The 23,448-nt window shown below is 29.0% G+C and overlaps 2 protein-coding genes and 1 long non-coding RNA gene across 10 annotated transcripts; 1 reads left to right on the forward strand and 2 right to left on the reverse strand.

Moving 5' to 3' along the window:
* Positions 1 to 21: 21 nt before the first annotated feature.
* LOC124496864 (ATP-binding cassette sub-family G member 1) lies at positions 22 to 12,945 on the reverse strand. Of its 5 annotated transcripts, none has more exons than XM_075733161.1 (5): positions 12,929 to 12,945; positions 3,939 to 5,784; positions 2,896 to 3,687; positions 2,241 to 2,830; positions 22 to 1,045 (listed from the first exon to the last, which is right to left on the reverse strand). In XM_075733161.1, the coding sequence occupies exons 2-5, from the start codon at positions 5,183 to 5,185 to the stop codon at positions 534 to 536; spliced, it is 3,141 nt and encodes a 1,046-aa protein (XP_075589276.1). In that variant the 5' UTR covers positions 5,186 to 5,784; positions 12,929 to 12,945; the 3' UTR covers positions 22 to 533. The 5 variants fall into 5 exon arrangements, with proteins under 5 accessions (XP_075589276.1, XP_075589275.1, XP_075589274.1 ...); XM_075733160.1 differs by lacking the exon at positions 12,929 to 12,945 and adding an exon at positions 11,135 to 11,685; XM_075733159.1 differs by lacking the exon at positions 12,929 to 12,945 and adding an exon at positions 6,081 to 6,781.
* LOC142597732 (uncharacterized) lies at positions 7,430 to 8,916 on the forward strand. Its single transcript, XR_012832362.1, has 3 exons — positions 7,430 to 7,676; positions 7,740 to 7,862; positions 7,914 to 8,916. It is a non-coding gene; the product is annotated as an uncharacterized LOC142597732 (long non-coding RNA).
* A 3,114-nt stretch (positions 12,946 to 16,059) lies between the features above and the next one.
* Ttd14 (TRPL translocation defect 14) lies at positions 16,060 to 23,189 on the reverse strand. 4 transcript variants are annotated; one of them, XM_075733164.1, is made up of 10 exons: positions 22,554 to 23,189; positions 20,878 to 21,004; positions 19,129 to 20,404; positions 18,989 to 19,056; positions 18,299 to 18,336; positions 18,132 to 18,169; positions 17,940 to 18,068; positions 17,599 to 17,876; positions 17,246 to 17,536; positions 16,060 to 17,179 (listed from the first exon to the last, which is right to left on the reverse strand). In XM_075733164.1, exons 3-10 carry the CDS (start codon positions 19,526 to 19,528, stop codon positions 16,511 to 16,513), a joined length of 1,911 nt encoding a protein of 636 aa, XP_075589279.1. In that variant the 5' UTR covers positions 19,529 to 20,404; positions 20,878 to 21,004; positions 22,554 to 23,189; the 3' UTR covers positions 16,060 to 16,510. The 4 variants fall into 4 exon arrangements, with proteins under 4 accessions (XP_075589279.1, XP_075589280.1, XP_075589277.1 ...); XM_075733165.1 differs by lacking the exon at positions 22,554 to 23,189 and having other exon boundaries at positions 17,243 to 17,536; positions 19,129 to 19,406; positions 20,189 to 20,404; positions 20,878 to 21,362; XM_075733162.1 differs by lacking the exon at positions 22,554 to 23,189 and having other exon boundaries at positions 17,243 to 17,536; positions 20,878 to 21,362.
* Positions 23,190 to 23,448: the final 259 nt, after the last annotated feature.

Raw genomic sequence — 23,448 nt, forward strand, 5'->3', positions numbered from 1 at the left:
CCGGAAATGAATGTGATGAAATTAATAATAATAATTATCAATTTAATTTCATAATAATCATATAATATGGTCATCACAAAAATTAAAATTTTTTTCTTGTTTCACTTGTTGCTATTTGTTTGTCTGTTTATTGTTTGCAATGCAAATGTGTCACACGTGTCACACATAAACACAGAAAAAAAACAAGAAAATTTTCATCATTGAAATACAAAACAAAACAAAGAAAAAAAAATATCCAAATTATAGTTTTCAGTTGTTGTCCATGCCCCTAAGTTTTTTTTTCCAGAAATTGTATTATATCATTTATATATTAGAATATAATAATAAGATCACATTATGAGTGAGAATAATAATAGGTCTGTAGGTGTGTGTGTGGGGGGGAGGGGTGTGTGAAAGAGATATTTGTGCTTGTGTTGAAGGATGTGTTGGTGAATTAGAAAATTAGAAAAAAAAATTTAAAAAATTTTTCTGCAATAAAAGAGTATTCTTCAGATTGTTGTTGTTGTAATCCATCATAATTCCCATCAATTATGTTATCGTCTTGAATTAGCTTTTCGATACAATACAATATATGCAAGTACACGTGTAATAATTGCATAACTACCCAATAGGCACATTAAGAATGGTAAATCCTTTTCATGTAAATGAAAATTTTGTAATATTAATGATGGATTTTGATTTTCCGATGCCGATAGAATTCTTTCTAAACGATCAGTCAATGATGGTCCATTGGATGAATCGAAAAAATTCGTATTCTGCCATACACAATCCATCATTTCTTCAGCATCATCGCCCATTATTGAACGGATACGTTTCAAATCAAATGGTTCCGGTTCTGGACAACGATTAAAACCATAGAATGTTATGACGGTTGATTCGAAAAATAATCTATAATAGCTTAAATATGTAAGCGGCTGTATGATTCGTGGCAATTGATCGATCTGTACCAGAAATCCAGTGAACAATAACAATGGTATCTGTGATGTGGCAGCAAATATACTGGCCGCATTAACATTGTGGACAAATATTGCCGATATTGTTAAACCTATATGAGAAAAACAAAACAAACAAAAATGAGAAATTGAAATTAAAATTCATTATTATTATAATCATGCAAAAAAGAGGAAAAAAAATTTAAAAAAAAAATTCCGAAGAAAATCTCAGTGAGTAATAATAATAATTATCATATATAATCTTCATTACAAATCTTTTTCCTTCATCATTCATTCTTGTTGTTTGATGATAATTATCATCATCATCATCATCATCTGGTAACAAATTAAAAACTAAGCAAATTAGTCAGTGAACGCGACAATTAAACAAAAAAAAAACAAAACAAAAAAACTAACAAACTTGAATATCCTTCAGAAAACGTGTACGTTATTTTTTTTTTTTTATTCATTGTCGGTTGCTCTTGGCATTCTTTTTTTTTTGTATGTGAATAATTATAATAATTTGCTGTTTTTTCTTCTTCGTTTCACTTTAAAAGCACAAATATACATGATTTTGAATGAAAATCATATGATAATGATGATGACGATGACAATGGCCATGACAATAAACATTATCAATAACATCGAATAGTATGGTTATCGATATCATTTATCATCATCAATGATGATAATAAATACAGGATGTTACCCGTCTCTTGTGAACGATATCAAAAAAAAAAAAAAAAAAATTCGATTCTATTTCTACCTTATTTGTCACATTCATTCATTCATTCAATTTTTTTTATCAATCAAATCATATCGTTAAACGGAAATATTTTTTGATTGATTGATAGATCGATCATACACATATATAAATAGTGATCGATAAATAAACAGTGGTGGTGGTGGGTGGATGTACAAAAAAAAATTTCATTTTTTTTTGTTACTTTTGGCTAACCTATTGCTTTTGTTGGGTTTTTTTTTTGATATTCAAGCTCAATATTCTTTTTTTTTCAATGAACAAAACAAAACCTTGGAACAGTATATATAATGGGACACATTGTTGTTGTTGTTGTTGTTGTTGTTGTTTATCATCCATTCATTCATTCATTCAGTTTGTTTGTTTGTTTTTTTTTCTCTCTCTCTGTGTGTGTGTAAATAAAAAAAAATGGCTGTCTTTGTGTGTCAAACTTTTGTTTGTTTGTTTATACAGGGGGCAAAAAAAAAGATGCAATAAATAAAATGAAACTATGAATGAATGAATGAATGAATGAAAAAATGTGTATAAAAGTATAAAAGATAACTTACCAAGACCATCGGCAACCAATGAAATCATTATTAATAATGCAATAAAATAAAGAAATCTCCATGTTTCCCAATATTGATTTGTAATCAAATATGTAGTAGATCCATATAATATTGGCAATATTAATGCAGGTAAAAGATTTGTAAAATTTTTGGCCAAAAAATATGAACTAAATGAATACCATCCATTGAAATATTCTTTATAAAAAACGCCCACCTCTAATGGAAATGTTAATATTGTTGGCATCATTGATAAAAATGAACAGAATGTCATTGCAAAAAAAATGTAACCAAAATTCAATATTGCCATTGCACCTGGTCCTTCTAGAAATGAATTGGCCAATGAAAATGATTGATTACCATCATAATCAGAACGTATTGTATTGACCATATGCATAATGGTGTCCTGTGAACAGCCATCAGCTTGTCCCATTTTACTATCATTATAAAGTACAATATTGAGCAATATGATCGATACGGTTGCAAATATCCGTAATAGATATTCAGTTGGATCACGAAATGATAGCAACATACAACGCATCCATAATAACATTGTTTTATAGAATTCACGACGTTTTATTTGTTTTCTTGATCTGAATGAAAAGCAGAATTTTTTTTTTTTCGTTAAAAATTAAAATTTTACAATCAATTTTCTTACCTTTGACATATTTTATTTATAGAAACAGTGTCAGCATTCCAATTTTCTGGCCACAAACGTACTTCATCCGATATCAGTGTACCATCATTATCATTCATCATCATTGTCGTTGTTGTTATTGTTGTTGTTTCAATATTATTATCATCAATATTACTATTATTACCATCATTAACAACAGTAATAATTGTTGAATCTTTTGATGTTTGATGATTAGAATCCATCGATGTCAAATGTTTATTTTTTGTTGATGATATTGTATTTGAATATTTAATCATTAAACATCCTTTCTGATGTTGTGTAGTTTGATCATTAACTAATTGTTTAATCACTTCATGGCCATAATCACCGGTAGCAACTTCAAGTACAAAATCAGCCGGATTATGATAAGTTGGACAGGATAATTTATATCTACTTAAATATGATACCAATTGATCAGTAGGTCCATCATACATACATTGGCCATTATAGGCCAACACATAAAGACGATCAAAGTTTTGTAAAATTCTTGCCGTTGGTTGATGAATCGATGCTGCAATGGCCATTGGTTGTTCTGTATTATGTGCCAATTCTCTTAATAAACTAACACATTGTAAACATGATACAGAATCAAGACCACTTGTTGGTTCATCCAGAATCAAGATGGTTGGTGAATGTATCAATTCCAATGCAATACATAATCGTTTCTGTTGACCACCGCTACAATTTTCTGCTTTAACATTACGACATTGATCAAGGCCAAGTTTATTTATAATTTGATTGACCAAATTACGATGATATGTACCATCGGGTAAACTATTCAATTCAACAACAACAACAACAAAAAAAAAAAAAAAAGATTAAAAATTCTATTTCGAAATGAAATGATAAAAAAAAATGTAAAAGAAATAAAGAAATGAAAATAACCATGCAAAGCCTCCTGCTCTTCCACAGCAGCCGGTTTCATCATCAAATAAAGCATTATTATCATTATCAATAACCGAAGCGTAGTAGTAGTAGTAGTAGTAGCAATATTGATAGCATTTTTTTCATAAGAATCCACAGACCTAATGACCAAATTGGAATCCGGATATGTTGTTGCATTATAAACATTTTCATTATCATCGATCAATTTAACTTTACATCGATTATTTCGTTGATAATTACGTAATTTTGATGCAAACAATAATGTTTCATAAACAGTTAGACAAGGCATGAATGCATCATCTTGTGCCATATATGCTAATTTTGTTCGTTTAGTACAATTAGCTACAACAATATCACCGGTAACACCACGACGACGACGGCCACTAATACATTCAATCATTGTTGTTTTACCGGCACCACTTGGTCCCATAATGGCCATCAATTCACCGGCACGCATTGAACCACTAATTGTATTCAATAAACGTTTATGTGTATTACCACGTCCTTTTTTCTTTATAAATGTTTTCCATTGAAAACGTGATACATGATAAGAAAGATTACGCCATATTAATTCAACACCATCTTTGGTTGATTGCTGTTGTTGTTGTAGTTGTTGTTGCTGCTGCCGGTGTTGATTTGATCGATTTATTATTGAATCACCATTATTATTCATTTGTAATTTATTTTTCGCTATCGATTCCATATTGGTCAACATAACATTGTTATTATTTTTTTCAAAATGCCAATTATTATTCGATGATGATGATGATGATAATGGTAATTGTGGTAATGATGGTGGTGGTGGTGGTGGTGGTGGCGATGAATATAATTGGCCATTTTGTCTAGATGATGATTCAACAATTTTCGGTTTTTCATATTTATCGATTAATGATTGATTCTCATCATCATGATGATGATTATGATTAGTATCGATTGTTTGGTCCAAATATCGTCGATGTTGTTGATGAGATTGATTTAAATGATTGACATTTGGAAATGTTTCCAAATATCTTGGTGGTTGTGGTGATGGTTGTTGTTTTTGTTGTTGTGATGATGATGATGATGATGATGATGATGATGGTGGTGATGATGATGAACGTATCGATCCAACACCACTACTTGATTCACCATCGCCAACACTATTACCACTACCACCATCATTTGATGATTTCATTATTGTGACCTGTGACAATGATGATAATTGTGGTGGTTGTGGTGGTGGTGTTGTTGTTGTTGTCGATATTGGTGATGATGATGATGATGATGATGGTCCAAGTCCATTGACATCCGATGATGATGTGATATTGTTATTATTGTTGGATGTTCCAAAAAGAAACATGTCTCTTTTTGATTTTAAAGATTGTGATGAAGATGATAATGATGACATTTTTTTGTTTTCGTTTGTTTCGTTACTTTAATATATAGACTCTTTCTGTTTTTTGTTTTCTGATTTAATTCAAACCAAAATGAAGAAAAATTTTTTTTTCTTATTATCTCAATTTCCTAGTCCACGCGCATACGATAATCGTTTGGCCAAGAAAAAAAAATTGAATGAATGAATGAAAGTGATTAATTGTGATGATGATGATGATTGCAATATATGAAAATACATTCGTATCTATGTTGTGTTCATAAAACAAGAGAGAAATGTTGATTTGGACGGACGGACGGGAGCCAATTTGAAATCGTAAAAAAAAAGAAACATATGAGGCACACAACGTTGTCACAAGTATACAAAAGTACAAAATTGTCACTGGATTTTGTAATAATGACTGTGAATGAAAATAATTTTTTTTTTGTTTGTTTGTTGATATTAATCATTGATGAAAAACGATTTTTGTTTTTCGTTGTTTTCGTCGTTGTTGTTGATAATAATTTTTTTTTTCAATTTACTTCAATGAAACGCAAGAGAAAAAAAAACAATGGACAATAATGATGATGACGATAATGAAGTTGCCGGTCGATTATATAAATGCTATGATGAACCTGGGATTAAAAAAAAAAAAAAAAGAAATTGAAAAAAAAATGAGAAAAAAATTTGAATAATTTTCATTTACCGGTACTTTTAAAACAGATTGTATGGGAAACGAAATTTGTAAAATTTGGAAAAGAAATTTTCTACGGAACACACACACACACACACAAAAAAAAAAGAAACGTAAACATTCGATTTTTTCTTTCGAAAATATTTCCTGTTACTAAATTTGTTTTTTTCAGTTTTCGTTATTTAATTTTGGATCGATAAATTTTTTTTTTGTTTCTGTTTATTGTATCAATTATACATTTGTGGTTTATTATGAATGAAAATGAACAGATGACGACGATGTGGATGATGATGATGATGATGATGATGAGAGAAACAAGACCAATAAAATTCAAAAATAAATACTGAGAGAACGACAACAAATGAATGAATGTCCGTTTATTTCATTTCATTTCATTTGATTTATCGTTCTCCCTTGAAACATTCATATATAAACACACACGGAGAGAGAGAGAGTTTTTTTATATTTAAAAAAATGAATTGAATCATCCTTCATTTATATATGGAATGATGATGATGATCACCGTGTGTGTTTGTGTGCATTTTTTTTTTGTTTCTGTATATGATGATGTACAAACGACTACCATCAAGATATGCTTAACAACAACAACAACAACAACAACAACCACAACAACAACAACCACGACAACGACAACAACTTGAAGAATATATCATCGATCAAATGCACAACAAACAAAATGTTCATGAGAGGGTTCTCTTTCTTTCTTTCTCTTTATCACTATCTCAATGTCTCAATCATCATCATCATCATCATCATGATCGAAGAAAAACAAAAATAATCATGCTAATATCAGTTGGTTGAATATAATAATAATAATTTTTGTTCATTTCAATGCTGATACAGCTTATTATCACTATGGTGGATGAATTTTATTTTCTCAAAAGGTATGTTTGTGTGTACACACACACACACATATTACTTACAGACTAAAAAATAACTGATGATGATGATGATGATGATGATTAAAGTCAACTATAAACAGTCATCTCTTGCATCTCCAAGAAGAAAAAAAAAATTGTGTACAGATAATGATGGTTTACCTATGCTGGATTCATTGATTGACCACTATTTTCATGTGTTTATATATATAAAAAAAAAAAATATGAATAGGACTATGATGATGACGATGACAAAATTTTGAAATCAAAACGTAAATCTAATTGGTGAAAAAAAAAATATTGATGTAAATGTTCATGATAATGATGATGAAACATGGAAAGATAAAAATTTCTGATTTATCATCATTTTGTAGTGGTTGTTGTCAACCAAGAGATTAATTAATTAATTAATTAATTTGGTGAATATTGTCGATTTGAAACAATCGATACAATCGGTCGGTAAATATCGATTAGTGGCTGTCAATTTGTTATGTTTTAAACTTGAAACAAAAAGAATTTGTCATCAAAAAAAAAAATTTTCCTTGAAAAAAAATGATGATAATCAATACTTTTTTTTTCTAATCATTTGTACATCATGCTTGATCTACATGCATGAAATGATACATATGCATACAAATCAAGTTCATATTGATCCCTTTCTTTCTCTGTTTTATCGATGAAGAAAATATTTTTCTGATCAAATACATCGATAATAATAATGCTTTTATATCGATAACATCGATTGTCAATCATCAATAATGTCCATCCCTTGACAATCATGATGATGATGATGATCATTCATTGGATTGATGATTATAGCTGAATAGATAGCCGTTGTCTGCTATGATGACGACAAACCAAACATTGATTAATGAATGAATTGGCTGATTGGTTTTTTTTTCAAGCCAATCACGAGTTTATAACCAACTTAATGGTATGGTATGATGATGATGATGATGATAATCTTAATCCAATGATTTTTCATTTTTCATTTCAGATATTGAATTGAACAAATTTTTTTTTATCATGATAATCAAATACCGATTTCACACAATTAATCATTTCAACCATTTGAATGTTTTTTTTTTTTTTATTTTTCGAAATTGGTTCAAAGTCCAAAGTATTATTTTTTCCACAATTTGACAATTTTTTTTTCTTTTTCATATGACAGACCAAGAACATTGTGACAACAACAATATCGACCGGCAGAATAATAAAAAAAAACAATGAAAATTTATTGATTTTTTTTTCTGTTTCTATCAACGAATTTGACGTTTTTTCCCTGATGATAATCTTTATATATTTTCATTTTGATGGAAACCAGATATTATATCATGACATTAAATATGCAGCGAAAAAAAATTATGAATCGAATAGAAAAGAATGTAACACGTTTTTTTTTTCTTTACATCGAATCAATCAATCAATCAATTAATCAACGATTGTCGATTCATTTCATCTCCATTCGATTGATTCTATCATTGATTAGCCATTTTCAAATTATTCAATCAACCACCATTAATCGATGATGAAGAAAAAAGACTGGTTTTCCGTTTTTTTTTTTTTTTTTGCTGATTACGATGATGATGATGAATGTAATAATAATAAAATAATTTTGCGAGAATGACAAGTTTCACAAGAAATAAAAAATTCAATAATCAGTGAATCATCATCATCATCATCATCAGCATCATTATTATTATACAACATCGTTATTATGGTAACAATCAAGGACAAATGATTATTGCTAAAAAAAATCAAACACTACTATTGAGAATTATTGAATTGAGAAACAACAACAAAAAAAAAAGATTTGAATTTCACAGAATTTATCATCATCATCAGTTTATTTCATTCCATTTCACTTCACCCACTAACACATAAATGATGATTTTATTTGAATTGGATACAATTTTTTTTCACACCTTTCTTTTTTTTTTTGTTTCTGTAAATATTTTTACAAATTTTTTTTTTCGTTGTTTCTCATTCTTTCGAAAACAATTCTAACCGAATCATCATCATCATCATCATCGAAAAAAAAGTCATCATTCATATATTCAAGTGTTTTCACAATCGATGAATAAACAAAATTGGAAATATTCATCAATTCATTGATGATTCATATTCTTGAGAATTGTTTTTTTTTCACTTGTTGTTGTTGTTGTTTTTTTTATTGCCACTATATCTCATCGAATCTTAAAATCGATAATTATTGCTGTAGTTGTTGTTGTTTTTGTCGTACAATAATAATAATAATAATAATAATAATAATATTTACAACATCGATGTTCATGTGTACGTCTAAAAAATGATAATGGTGATGATAATCACATCGAATGTTGATGATGATTGATTTGATTTGTTTTGTTTTGTTTTGCCTTGGCGCGATATATTTTTATATAAATGTTTGATGAATCAATCATCGAATAATAATAATAAAAAAAAATATCGATAAACTGTACAGAAAAAAAAAATTTTGTTGTTGTTGTTGTTATTGTGTTTGTTTCACCAAAATAAAAAATAACAAACAAAAACAATCATCATAAAAAAAAGGGATAACCAACCAGTAAAAAAAAAAACATTGGATTCACGTGAATGTTTTTTTTTCGGAAAGTTTTCCGAGAAAAACTTTTCTTATTTTTTTTTTTTAATATTATTATATCAAGATTTGATTTGGCAAAAATAAAATAAAAAAAAATTGTACTTTTTTTTCCATTGAAATGAATAAATGAAAACCTACGATCACCCATTCAGACAGACACACATCATACACACACACACAGGTATACCTATCTCTCTCATACATCAAATCAAATGTGAGATGTATAAAGATAAAAAAAAAAAAAATTTCACACCTGTAGTGAAAGTTCAATTTTCTTGACAATTTATGATTTCAATGACCTTTATAAATGTTGTTTTTTTTCTGGTTGCTAAAAAAAAAAACAAATTTTGGTATTGAACAAGGAGAAAATCAATAAGGATCCCCTGAATGAATGAATGTTGATTTTACCAACACGAAAAGCGCAATCTCGGAAAATGTTTATGGTTATTTTTTTTTTTTTTTATACACCATAATTACCCCACTCAAACTACTACTGTAAATGATACATACCGTAATACTATTCGATTCCATTTTGGCCATTCACACATTCATTTATTATTCATACATTTGTTAAAAATGTCATTGATGTATGCAATAAAACAAAACAGAAAAAAAATGGACAAACAAATGAATAAATCGATGGAAATGGCAAACGAATCAAAAACAAAACAAAAAATGGCCATCAGCTATCGAACAAGAAACAAAACAAAACAAAAGAGTTGAAATTTCCATAATAAATCAAATCAACAACCAACGAACGAAACAAACAAACAAACAAACAACAACAATAATAATAATTTCACCATTGACGAGAAAAAAAAACCTACCAATCGAATGTAGATGATGATGACGTTTTTTTTTGATGGTTTTTTTTTTGGAAACAAAAACCATCAAAACAAAATTCAAATTTCATTGGTAGAAAAGGATCAATGAATATCCACTTTGATTGTCGATGGCAAATAATCACACATATAACAATTGTATTATTGGATAATCATCATTATGAAATTTTTTTAAGAAAAAAAAATCACTCAGAAAGAGTGTGACATTCCAAACACTCAAGAGAGAGAGAGAGAGAGAGATAAAGAGAAAATTACAATACAAATACCAAATATTGGTTGGATAAAACAAACAATATGACTATATTGTCGCTGTTGTCGTTGTTTAAAACTGGAATAACAACCTCATCGAAAGAAAAAAAAATCCATTTAAGCCATGAAAACCAGTTGTTGTTGTTGTTGTTTTTGGTTGCATTATGATAATGATTAACGATGGACGATGATCTTTTTTTTCAAGTTGATATTTTGTCACTATTATACACCGTGGTTTAGAAAAAAAAATCATTATCATCAAGGTTATGAAATGGAATGGAATGATGATGATGAAAAATTCACACCATCATTCGTTATTATCTATTCGTAAGGGTACATATAATGGCTTAAAATTTCAAATGAATGAATTGCCATCTCCCTTCCCCTCCCCCCCACCGCTCACAGGTAAGGTGCTTCGGTTCATCGGCTTCAAATAATCATCTTGAAAGTCAATGGCAAAAAAAAAAATTTCTTTTGTTCTGTTGTGTTTGTTTGATTGTCGATGAAGATGATGATGATGATGATGATGATCAATAAAATAAATCAACAAAAAAATGAAAAATCAAATTGAAGATAAAATGAAATGCAACAAACAAAATTTGAAAAAAAAAATTCTAAACTTGACCATCGTATCATTATTTTCGGGGGCCAAAAAAAAAAATTTCGTTTTTTTTTGTTCAAAATCTAAAAATAACTAACCTTACATCGATGATTCATTTAGCCATTTAATCGAGAAAAAAAAATGATGAAAAAATTTGATGACCACGAATTTCTTTTCTTGACCAATAGAAGACAACCAAACAGCACAGACTGATAATTATTTTCTTCTTCTTCTTTTTGTTTTTTACAACCAGGTAAAAACAGAACAGAACAGTGAAAATAAAATCAGAATAGATATTGATTTAAACGAACAAAATGTTTTTGTTGTCTAAACTTGGCAAGTTTTTTTTTCCATCATTGGCCATATCGATATTTGACTTTTGTGTCGGACACAAACAAAAATACTAAACGATGGACGACGACGACAACGACAACGACAATGGTGATGACACGCGCATGATGTATGTATGCCAGGTGGTTGTTTTTTATTTTTTTTGGTTTTGGTTTTTCGTTTTGAATATACAATTTTCATTTCAATAGAGTTAATTGGTAGCAGGTATGTAGTGGTGAATGTTCAATCCTTTTTTTTTGTGTGTGTGTGTGTGTAAACGTTTAGAGAATGTTCATGTATGAATGTGTGGATCACACACACATACCACACCATACCATTTAATATGATAACTGAAAGTGACTGGTCAAAATTGGATTGGATTTTTTTTTTTATATTGTGTGTGGCCAAGATAGGGTAGGGTGGTGGCTATCCGTTTATATTGATCAACTATTTCTGTATCATAATAAATAGGGCAATAATAAAGGATTATATTTCCACTGGAACACTCGTACATACATTGATTGATGATGATAGATCCATATATATTCGTTTTATTTTCTGGTATGTGAAATTGTTGCAGTATCTGGTTAGTTAGTTGGTTGTCACAACTGTCAACACACACACACACTGCACGAACAAACATGAAATATTCAAATCAATTGTCAATTGGTTGTTTCCTCTATTTTTGTTGTTGTTGTTGTTGTTGTCGTTGTTAGTTTCTATACAATCAAAAATGTTGATTATGATCACGACAACACGACAAAAATGACAAAAAAAACGACCAGAAACAACCAGATGAATAAATTCATAATGAGCTATAGCTACACATAATGAATTTTTGGTTAGGTATAAAAAAAAAAAATTTTTTTTTTTTTTTGGTTTTCTAGCTTCAAGAATTTTTAGTTACTTTTGGTTGTATTTGTTTACATTTTTTTTCTTTACCATTCAATATAATCACTAAAACGTCCGTTTTATTTTCCACTTTTTTTTCTCGTTATGCGCAGTTCATATTTCGTGAAGAAAAAAAAAATAAATGAAAACAAAACATTGGCAAGTGAAAATGATGAGTGAATGAAATGTGCCACTATTTTTGAATCTTTTTTTTTCTCATAATCAGATTCTATATAGTCATTGATATCATGACAATTTTTTTCTGGTCTGGCTATATACATGATGGTCTACATTTCAAGTTCTGCGATACATGCGTAGATTGACAATGCACACCCACCCACACACACATTTGTTAAATGTTTTAGAATAACGGTATATATTCAGAATGATGATAAACAATGGAAAATGAAAAATTTCTTCACACACACACACAAACACATAGCAACAATCAAAAAAAAAAAAAAAAAAATCAACCCAGACATGATTAAATGACGTAAATGAAACGAATGGAGAGGAATGAAATGGAATGGAAACAAAAATTAATTGCAAACACAGAGAAAGAGAAAAAAGAATGAAAAAAACCAGAACAATATGGAAAATTGGATTGAAAAATTATTCAAGAGAAAAAAATAATAATAAAAGAAATTGTAAAATGATGAAAGAATACTTACATTTTTTTTTGGAATAATGCGAATATTCTGAACAAGTAAAATATATATTCAACAGGTTGAAAATAGAATTTTAGCGGTTTAATCATAGAGATCGGATGATGTTGGATTCATTTGAATAATCATGATGATGGAAATAAATGATATGGACATTTATTTTTTTTTTTTTTTTCGTTAGTCGCTGTCGTGTTGTTTATTTTCAACCTGTTGTCAAAATGATCTTGGATTTTGATAAATATAAACAGATATAAATATAAATTTAACAGACAAATGTTGACACTTGACGTATGTACGTTGTGCGATGTGAAATTTGAAATGAAATGAAAAAAAATTTCAATTTTCTGTCATTGTCATCTTCATCATCATCATCATCATCATCATAATCATTGTCGCAAAAGATCATTATCCTCCGCATCATCATTCGTCATTTAGTTCAATGTACGTTTCCGATTCTTTTCCGAAAAAAAAGAAAAAACAACAACAACAACAACAAAAAACAACAAGGAAAATTGTTCAATCATGTTTTTTTTCGTTGAATTTGTCAGCAAGAAAAAAATTTTTTTTTTCTTTTCTTATGATCGATAGAGAATCTAAAAAAAAAAAATTCAATTTGGATGCCATCGACCTCCACATTCACCATAGTAGTAGTTTGCTAATTTCCGTCCATTTGAATTGATTTTGTTTTTCATAATGAATCCGTAGCTTTTTGTTTTTCTTTGTTTCTTATTATTATTATTGATCATCAATCAATCAGAATTTAATTGAATGAATCATCGTTTCCAGACACACACACACACACACAGACACACACACATCCACAATCCGACTTCCGATGGAATCGTTCGGAGAAAAAAAAATCAATTTCCTGTTGTCATTTATCATGAACCAAAGGAAATTCTATAGAACACAAACAAACACACACACACACACGATTCTCTCTTACTATACGACATCCATAAATCATTTTTTCATTATAACTCGATTGTCGCCATGATCATGATGACGATGGTCATTTGTTCAAATTCAAATCGATAACAAGAAAAAAAATGAATATGAAAAAAAAGATTGTCTATCAATTGTCAATTGTCATTGCTCCCAAGCATTTGCCATTCATTTTTTTTTCGAACCAGAATCATCATCATAAAAAATATTCACATTCGGTACCAGGTAAAAAAAAGAAAATTTTCCTCACAGAAAAAAAAAGAATGATTCATAGGAAATGTGTGCGTGTGTGTGTGTGTGGAGGAAAATGTTTTTTTTTTTGTTATACTTGAATTGTTCTCTGAATTTCAGTTGTTGTTGTTGTTGTTGTTATGGTTGTTGTTGTCGAGGAAAAAATTCATATTTCATTTCCTTCTCCATTTAATGATGATTCATCATCACAATCAATCAAAAATCATTGAAATTAATGGTCTCTGTATTTATTTCCATCATTTTGTCAATGATGATAATTTGAATTACCGAAAAAAAACCAATGAAAAAAAAAATTTTTTTTCCCCATTCACCCATTCCTTTTCCACATTGACAATGGATCAGTCGTCAACAACAAAGGGTCATTTACATTGTTGAGATGATTGTTTGTTTGATGATTTCAACAATAATGATCAAACTTGGATCTTGAAAAAAAAGCCACAAAATGAATGATTTTTTTTTCTTGTTTCATTGTTTGTTGTTGCTTTTTTTTGGAAATTTGAAACCAAAAATCGATATTGTTTTTTTTACAATGAAAAAAAAACAATATCGATTGCACACAATGCACTAAGAAAATCAATCAGTGGAATGATTGGAATATGAATACAGATGGAACGCTTTTTTAAAATAAATTTTTTTTTCATCCATTCATTCATCAAGTATAAGTACACAGTGCATATATATACTTGCGTTTTAATTGATGACGTACAAAACAAAAAAAAATTATGTAAAATGGATTGAAAATGACCGTGAGAAATAATTTTATTGATCATTGATTGATTGATTGATTTTTTGCACCAGAAATGTGATTATTATATGATGATAAATGTGTAACATTAAAAATGGCAAATGTTTGTTGGTTTTTTTTCACACACACTCACACTCACGCACAAAAATCTTTCTTCTTATCATCGTCATCATCATCATCTGATTTGGTGATGCCGTTCGAATGGAAAATATTCAACTGGTTATGAAAACATGAAATCAAGAATTTTTACTGGAATTAATTATCACCATCGCATACACACACACACACACACACACACACACACACACACACACACAAACACACACGACAACAGCAACAACCTGTGGATGGATGGCCTTAACTTGATGTACAAAAAATTAAAAAATTATAATTTTTGTCACTATAGTAAATCACAAATTCGCATAAATAAATCGAGGAAATTGAAATTTGAAATCTTATCATTTTAAAGAGAAAAAAAAAATCTTTTCTCCGTTATCACAATCTTGTATCTTGTTCTCTTCATTCAATTCTACTTAGAATTTGTTGTTGCTGTTTGTTTCATTCCATTCCATGAATTTATGTATGATGTTTGTAGTGTGTACATTTATGTGGATAATAATTAGTGTACTTGTATTGTATGAATTTCATGTTGAAATTCAAATGAAAAATTTTTTTTTTACATTCACTGATAAGAATGATGCACACACACACACACACACACATTCAAGTATGCAAAGGTGTTGAATTTCAATTTGAAATGGTGAAAATTAAACAAATTGACAACATAAAAATGCGATGATTGATTTTTTTCTTGGAAAAAAAATTATACAAAAAAAAAAAAAAAAATTCAAAACAAATCACACACTGACACGCACACACACACACACACACACTTGAATGACGTGCGATGTGTTTGAAATACGCGTGGTTGAAATTTTTAAAAAAAAAAATGTGAATCACCTGAAATGGAAAATTGAATAAATTTTCAGCCATTTTTTTTCTCTGGTTCTATAACATGCATGTAAATTTTTTTTTCTGTTATTTGGTTTTTCAATCTTCTTGATGATGATGATGATGATTATGGCAAGGGCATAGTTATTATTAATGATGATGATCAATTGAAACTTTAAATTTTCATCAGCCTAACGACACCATCTGTCGTCGGTGGAAGAATTAATGATTGAATGTTTCAAAATTGCAAAAAAAAAAATATTTTATTCCACTATTAGATGCTTTTCTTTTGCTTTGCATATGTATCATATGATACCAGTCGATACTTGTTGTTGTTGTTCAGTTTTCTCATGTTGTATTTTTGTCAGATATATATTGGGTTATTGTTAGCCAAAATCTGTAACGTTTATATATATGTGTTGCAAACTCAAATAATATTGACGATTATAAATGTATATAATAAAAACTAAATGCGTGTGATGATGAATATAAAATCAATTTGAATAATAATAATACTATATTTGTGTCCGCGTGTGTGTGTATGGATGGGTGGGTGGATGGATGAGTTCATAGGTGAAAATTTAAATGCAATGAATTTGAATTAAAATGCGGCACAATTGTGATTTCAAGATGATAATGATGATGATGATTATGGTGGGTGGGTATGTTATTCATTTGTGTTTCACAGAAAAAAATCAATAATGTCCATTGGCTGTTTTTGTTTTTGTATTAATCGATATATCATTTGTTTTTGTTGTTGTTGATGATGTTTTCGATTTACATATACTATTATTATTATTATTATCATCATTTGTTTTTGAATTTTCTTGTCCATTATTAATGCTGTTCACGTTGCCATCATTAATCATAGGTTTCATTTCAATTTGACCATTATCTTTTGTTGTTGTTGGTGATGATAATATATTATTTGAATTACGTAATAATTCACTATATTTACGTCGTGATTTTCTACCAGTTGGACAATCACCATTACCGGTTCCATTCATTTTTGTTAAATTATTTTCATTTACAGATTCATCACTGGATGAAATTGATCCACGATGACCACCGGAAGAAAGTTGACGAACACCGCCGATACATATTCGGCTTGGTGATTCCAAACGACGAGATAATTCAAACATTGAATATTCTGGATCATTAGTCACTTCACGTACAATATCCAAAAATGGTGGCAATTTAGCTTTAAGCGCTTGACCACTTATTGTTGTATAAGCTTCCAATAGGATTAGACCATTACGTGGAGCCTGATAAATGTCCATTTGGAAATAGGTTTGCTGCCAAAGAAAACAACGACGAGTTTTATATATAGTATGATGATTATCATCTCGCTGTGCCAATAATGTCTATATAATGATAAATAATGAAAATTAATTTATATAATCAAACAGACACACTAACTGACATACCACATAATCACGATGAGTGATCTGTCTACGTAATTCAACCATCTGTGATCCGGCATCAGATCGTCGAACCGTTTGCTGATAGCTCCAATTACCGTTTTGGCCACGTTTCCGTATACGTGATTGAATCTTTGGATTCGATGTGATTAAATAATCGTGTACAACATCAAAATCTTGATACGGTGGCATTGACATTGATGATGTTGATGGTGGTGGTCCATTGACCAGAAATTTAATTTTATGTGATTCATCCTGTAGACGATCACTTGCTTCAATTCCTACACGACGACATAAAGCCTAAAACGTTGGATCATGTTTAAAACATAAGGCAAAATAATTGAAATCTAATCACAATATACCGAAATTAATCGCCTCATTTTCGTATCAAAATCAGTAGAATTATCAATAACATCCATATATGGATGGCCAACCCAGGCTTCCATAGTTTTTCGATCTAATTCTCTAGCCAATTCGAGGCCTTCGGTACGTACAGGATTGCCTTCAATGTTATAATATTCTTCAGCACCATCAGCTGATGTAACCAAATGGACAACCTGATTATAACGATTATCACGTAGATCGACAGTATTCCATTTGTTTGCACGTAAAAACCGTTGCCAACATTCATCGGACATGTCTGTTTATTGTGAAAAAAGAAAAATTTCAATTAACCAGAAAAAAAAATTCACAAGATACATACATGCTGTAGCATCCATAACACCACGATCACAAATAATCAAACAATTACGATTACAACTCTGTGCTAATGTAAAAAATGTTCTTTCAATGGAAATCATGACTTTGATAAGATTTTCTTGGAATTTATCCGCTGTGAACAAACAAAAAAAAATTCATCAAATCAAAAATCGAAAATGAATTACGTTCTACATACCTTCATCTTTATTTAATTCAGGAAAACGAATACCACCACTGTGTTTGTTTGTTATTTTCATTGAAAAAAAATTGACCAAACAAAAACAACGAACAACAAAACAACAAAAAATCAATTAACTTCAAAATACAAACATCCAAAATAAATAAATAAATGATGATAATTACCTAAACAAAGTGGTAGCTGTTTCTGGTACACGATATACCTATAAAAAAAACAGAGTAAATTATTGAATAACAATCATGAAACAAACAAACAAACAAACGAAAAAGAAAATGAAATTTGACATTGAAAAAACAATCAAATTCCAATGAAAATTGTGTAACTTGATATAAAATAAATTTCCAAATGTCATTTTGGGATAAATGACAGAAAAAATTCCAATTTAAATGTTGCGTGATTAATCATATAATAATAATAATAATAATAAAAGAGAGAAAAAAAATCATCAGAATTTGGAATCGATTATCATCAAATGACTAAAATGATAAATGCAATGTAATTTACTTTTGTGTGTTTGTGTGTATTCGAACCTAATTCTGTATTATATGTACTTATCGTTTATCTATCAAAGTCAATGATCGTCGAGTTTTCTTTTTTTGCTCATAAATATCATCATCATACACATACATCTATCTCGAATTTTGGAAATTTTTTAATGCAAAAAAAAATCCAAGGTCGACTAGGTAGATGAACAACAACGAAAAAAAAACTAATTCGAAACATTTATAAATTATATCACATTTTTTTCAATGCCTAGCAACAACAGATGATGAGAAACAAAAAATTCAAAAAACAAACATGACTAAATCTGGTAAAATTCAAAAAAAAAAACAAATATTCAAAATCACAATTACCTTCCAGCCAAGATTTTCAAAAAATGTCGATATTCTTGCCTGGCCAGTAGTTTTACCACTACACGGACCTGGAATAATAAGTGAATTATAGATTAGGGGATTTTTTTTTGTTTGTTTGAATACAAGAAAAAAAAACTTACCACCAGTCAATGCTAATCGATAGACAATATGATCAGAATTCGGGTGATCATTTTGATTAACATTATAACCACCACCACCACCACCATTCATTGTAATTGGATTGATCATTGACAATGGTGGTGGTGATGGCGATGGTGATGATGTTTGCAATGGATCCAACATTAATGATTCAATACGTCCATTACCATCGGTAGTTGGATTACCTTCCATTGGATTTGAATTAAAATTCATCGTTAATCGATTTTGTTTCATTGGTATATCAATTTTTCTGGTCATTCTATTATTATTTGATTGTTGATGATTTTTGTTGTTCATAATCAATGATGTTTGTGACGACGACGACGACGACGATGATGATGATGATGATGAATTATTAGTATCAATAAAATTGTTATTCATTTAAAAAGGTGAGCATGTGTTTGTGTACAAAAGAACGAAAAAAAAACCAGAAATAACAAACAAAATCTAGATAATTCAAGTGCACTCACACACACACACACACACACAAAAATACTGATTGATCTATACCGCTATTATTTTTTTTGACAATTATTATCGATTTGTGTGATGAAATGCGGAAAAAAATAGTGAAAACAAAAACAACAACAACAACAACAACAATGATAAGAAAACAATTTTTATTTGTTTTTTATATAATGCAAAAATATTTATAATCGACCAACAGACAGACAGACAGACAGATAGACAGATGAACAGACAGGAAATCAATAAAAAAAATGGATTGATTGATGTTAAGATGAAAAAAAAAATCAAACATATTTGATGCATGCAAAATTCTTTTCTATTTTTGTTTTTATTGTTGTTGTTGTTATTGTTATTAATGATCAATGTGGTTAATGTGGAGATGGATATATCGATCTGTGTTTATTATTCATTGAGGTACTTGTAATGATAAAATATTTAGGCACTTTTCAAAAGTGTTAAAAAATTTTTTTTGTGTCTTTGTGTTTGAGTGGTTGGTTGTGTGTTGTATGGTGGTGGTGTGTATGTTTGTTGTGTTGTGGTGTTGATTTTTTGGTTTGTCTTACTTTTTTTAACTTTTTTTTTCATTTCTTTCAATGATGATATTGATAATATTGTAACAAAAAAAAAATGGTTATTTTGACAATCGAAAAGAATTTTTTTTTTTTTTTTTTTGAATCTATAAATTGCCCAATAATAGTGATTTCGATGGATAATAAGCTCTTTTTTTCAGCGATTCATTTGCAGATTAGATTAGATTAGATGATGATACGTGGTTGCATGAGAAACATTCTGTGTAGTGAATAATAATAATAAAAAAAAAATTTCATTTCATATATGTCTGGCATCAATGTGAATGGAATGTGATAAAATTTATCCAAATTGAAAATGAATGTGGCGCACAAGAAAACATAAAATAAACATCATCACATCATTATCAAAATTTAATCTGTGAGTTTTTTTTCCAATACGACACACACACACACACACACAAACATGAAAGTGAATATAATTTTCTAATGATGAAAATCATTCACTTTCATTTCAATTCATGTCTGGCTAACAACCGGGCTTTATACTAAATTTTTTTTTCTTCTAGTACATGATCATCATCATGTACCATCATAATCACAGCCACCATTAATTCAATGATGAACATTTTTTTTTCAATGATGATGATGAAATGAAATTCATTTTGATTTGTGAAAAAAAAACAGTGTGCTTTATAGCAATGACAGAAAAAAAAGAGATCTGAACATACTTGCCTGATATTTCAGATGATGATGATGATTAGATGTTATTTTGGATCATAATGATGATGTTGATGATGATGATGACGATGACGTAGATTCATGATGGAATTTTTATTTCCATTGATGACAGAAAAGCTGTCTGGAAAAAAATTTAAAAAAAAAAATTCACAAATTATAAAATTGAAATCAAAATCAAAAATCAAAGTTCATCATCATCGATTGTCGCATCATTATGGATTGATTAATAATCTGTACAATAAATGTACACATTTTAAAATGTTTTTTTTTTAATGAATCAACCGGAATGATTTGGCCGTTGTTGTTGTTGTTTTCAATGAAGGTATATGAATGTTGTAGTTGGATATATATAGAAAAAAAAATTCAAGCATGTTTAATCTCGCCTGTATCAGTATCAGTATGATGATGATGGTTTGAGAATTCAATAACCGGATAGAGTCGGCGCTATCGATGATGATGATCATCATCATTTATTCAACTCCTGGACAATAAATAACTACAACAACAACCGCCATAATCATCATCATCATCAAGCAAACAAACAAACATTATCATTAACCATATCAACCAGACTTTTATTATTATTTTTTTTTCTTCAAAAGGAACCATTGCCAAGGAGAAAAAAAAATGGAATCATGCCTTTTGATGATACAATCATCATATAGACGATTCTTGATAAATAAAGAAATATAAAAATATCAAACATATCTCTTGGTGGTTCATTATACTATGCTTTATATATATATAAACTCAAGAAGAAAAAAATAGCATCCTATATATAGCAGAATCTATTCTCTATATAGAATCGGCAAAATAAATGTAAAAATGATGATGAATGGCAAATAGAATATGAAAAACTACACACACTATAACGCCATCTATCGTCTGAAAGCGAAAAATGCGACAAACTCTTTTGATTAAAAAAAAAAAAACATCCGGCAGTTTCATTCAGAATATTTCAATCAAAACAAAACTCAAAAAAAAAATCATGACTAATCAATTGTTGCTGAATGGCTACAATTAGAATTGAAAAAAAAATGAAAACATGATGACGAAATAGCTCAAATTTCCATTCAAACAAAAAAAATTGTCCTTTTACAACACAGAAAAAGATTAAAAAACGTTCATTGTATATCGTTCATTGTCTGAATAATAAATTCTAAATTTAGCTTCATTACCAAAAAAAAAAAAAAAGAATCCTCTAGGCAAAAATCCTTCGCATGCTGCTGCTGTAGCTGCCATTTGAAATGTCTGACATTTTGAATATCTAAATTTAAAAGAAAAAAAAATTCTTTGTTTTTGTTATCAGTTATCCCATAAATCCATCGCACAACGATAATAGACAAGGAACATGTCAAGGTTCGAATTCATGGCAAATAAAAAAAAAAAAAAGATTTTCATCATGTAAAGAGGAGGAGATAGGAAAGAAAATGTCATCATCATCATCATCATTTTAGATATCTTTTCAAGGTTTTTTTTCTCGTCTATTCTATTGGTAGAAAACAAAAATGATATTCACACACAAAAGGGTTGTGTAACGTTTGTGGGCTGAATTTGATACATCAATTCAAAAAAAAAAAAAAAAACAAACAAACAATGTCGCAAATCGGATAAATGTACTAATGGAATGAAATGATGTCAGAAAATGATGGTACATTGTGTGTACTTACCATATATATCTTTTTTATCTTTGTTTTGTTGATTTGTAATAAAAAAAATTTCCACCTACCACCACCACCATAACAATTATAATGGATAACATAAAATCCGTTTATTGAATCATCAAAATATCATATTTTTCTTCTTTTCTTTCTTTCTATAGACACACGACAAAACATCACTACATATACACACAAACACACACAAATCTAACAATAACTAAATGATTGATAAATATAGAAAAAAAATCATAATAAACAAAATTGAAACGTTTGATAGATTAACTTATAATAATGTTGTTGATCATGATCATGATCATGATAATGATCATCAAAACATTTATGATTAATGATGATAAAATAATTATCACACACTGATAATAACATTGTTGCTACTGCTGCTGATGATGATGATAATCTGGTTTTTATTTTTTGGCGCAATATTAATCAAAATCAATCAACAGTAATCGATCAATTATTCAAATTTAAATTAAAAAAAAAACAGATGCTGTTGTTAGAATTTTTTTTGTTTGTTTGTTTGTCGAGTTTTAATCACAAAAGATAAAGATTTCATTAATAATGTGATGATAAAAACTTTTTGTGAATAAAATTCAGATCACAATTTTAACAACAACAACAACAACAACAACAATAACGGATGTTGAGAATCCATACCGAACAAGATTTTTATTTTTCGGCGTGTATTTCGTTCGTACACATGTAATTCGATTGCTAGGATCTAAATTCCCATAAACACACACGATTATCATTTTTTCGTGCCACTTCTTCATGAATACAGGTGTATTGAGAGTTTTACTATCACAAAAAAAAAGAATAAACGTAAACATTTCCATTTGCTACTTCTACATTAGAAAATCTTTTTTTAGTAGTGGTCATATTCTCAAGT

The sequence above is a fragment of the Dermatophagoides farinae genome, chromosome 7 (genome assembly GCF_024713945.1).
Source record: "Dermatophagoides farinae isolate YC_2012a chromosome 7, ASM2471394v1, whole genome shotgun sequence".
In the NCBI taxonomy this organism is placed as follows: Eukaryota; Metazoa; Arthropoda; class Arachnida; order Sarcoptiformes; family Pyroglyphidae; genus Dermatophagoides; species Dermatophagoides farinae.

Excerpts from the sequence above, each read along its gene's own strand:
- LOC124496864 (XM_075733161.1), bottom strand. The coding sequence starts at position 5,185 with ATGTCATCATTATCATCTTCATCACAATCTTTAAAATCAAAAAGAGAC. Across the intron at positions 3,688-3,938 it reads GATTCCAATTTGGTCATTAG|TTTACCCGATGGTACATATC; the intron begins GTCTGTGGATTC and ends TGAATTGAATAG. Across the intron at positions 1,046-2,240 it reads ATTGGTTGCCGATGGTCTTG|GTTTAACAATATCGGCAATA; the intron begins GTAAGTTATCTT and ends TTTCTCATATAG.
- Ttd14 (XM_075733162.1), bottom strand. The coding sequence starts at position 19,528 with ATGAATAACAATTTTATTGATACTAATAATTCATCATCATCATCATCA. Across the intron at positions 17,537-17,598 it reads AAATGAGGCGATTAATTTCG|GCTTTATGTCGTCGTGTAGG; the intron begins GTATATTGTGAT and ends CCAACGTTTTAG. Across the intron at positions 17,180-17,242 it reads TCACTCATCGTGATTATGTG|ACATTATTGGCACAGCGAGA; the intron begins GTATGTCAGTTA and ends ATCATTATATAG.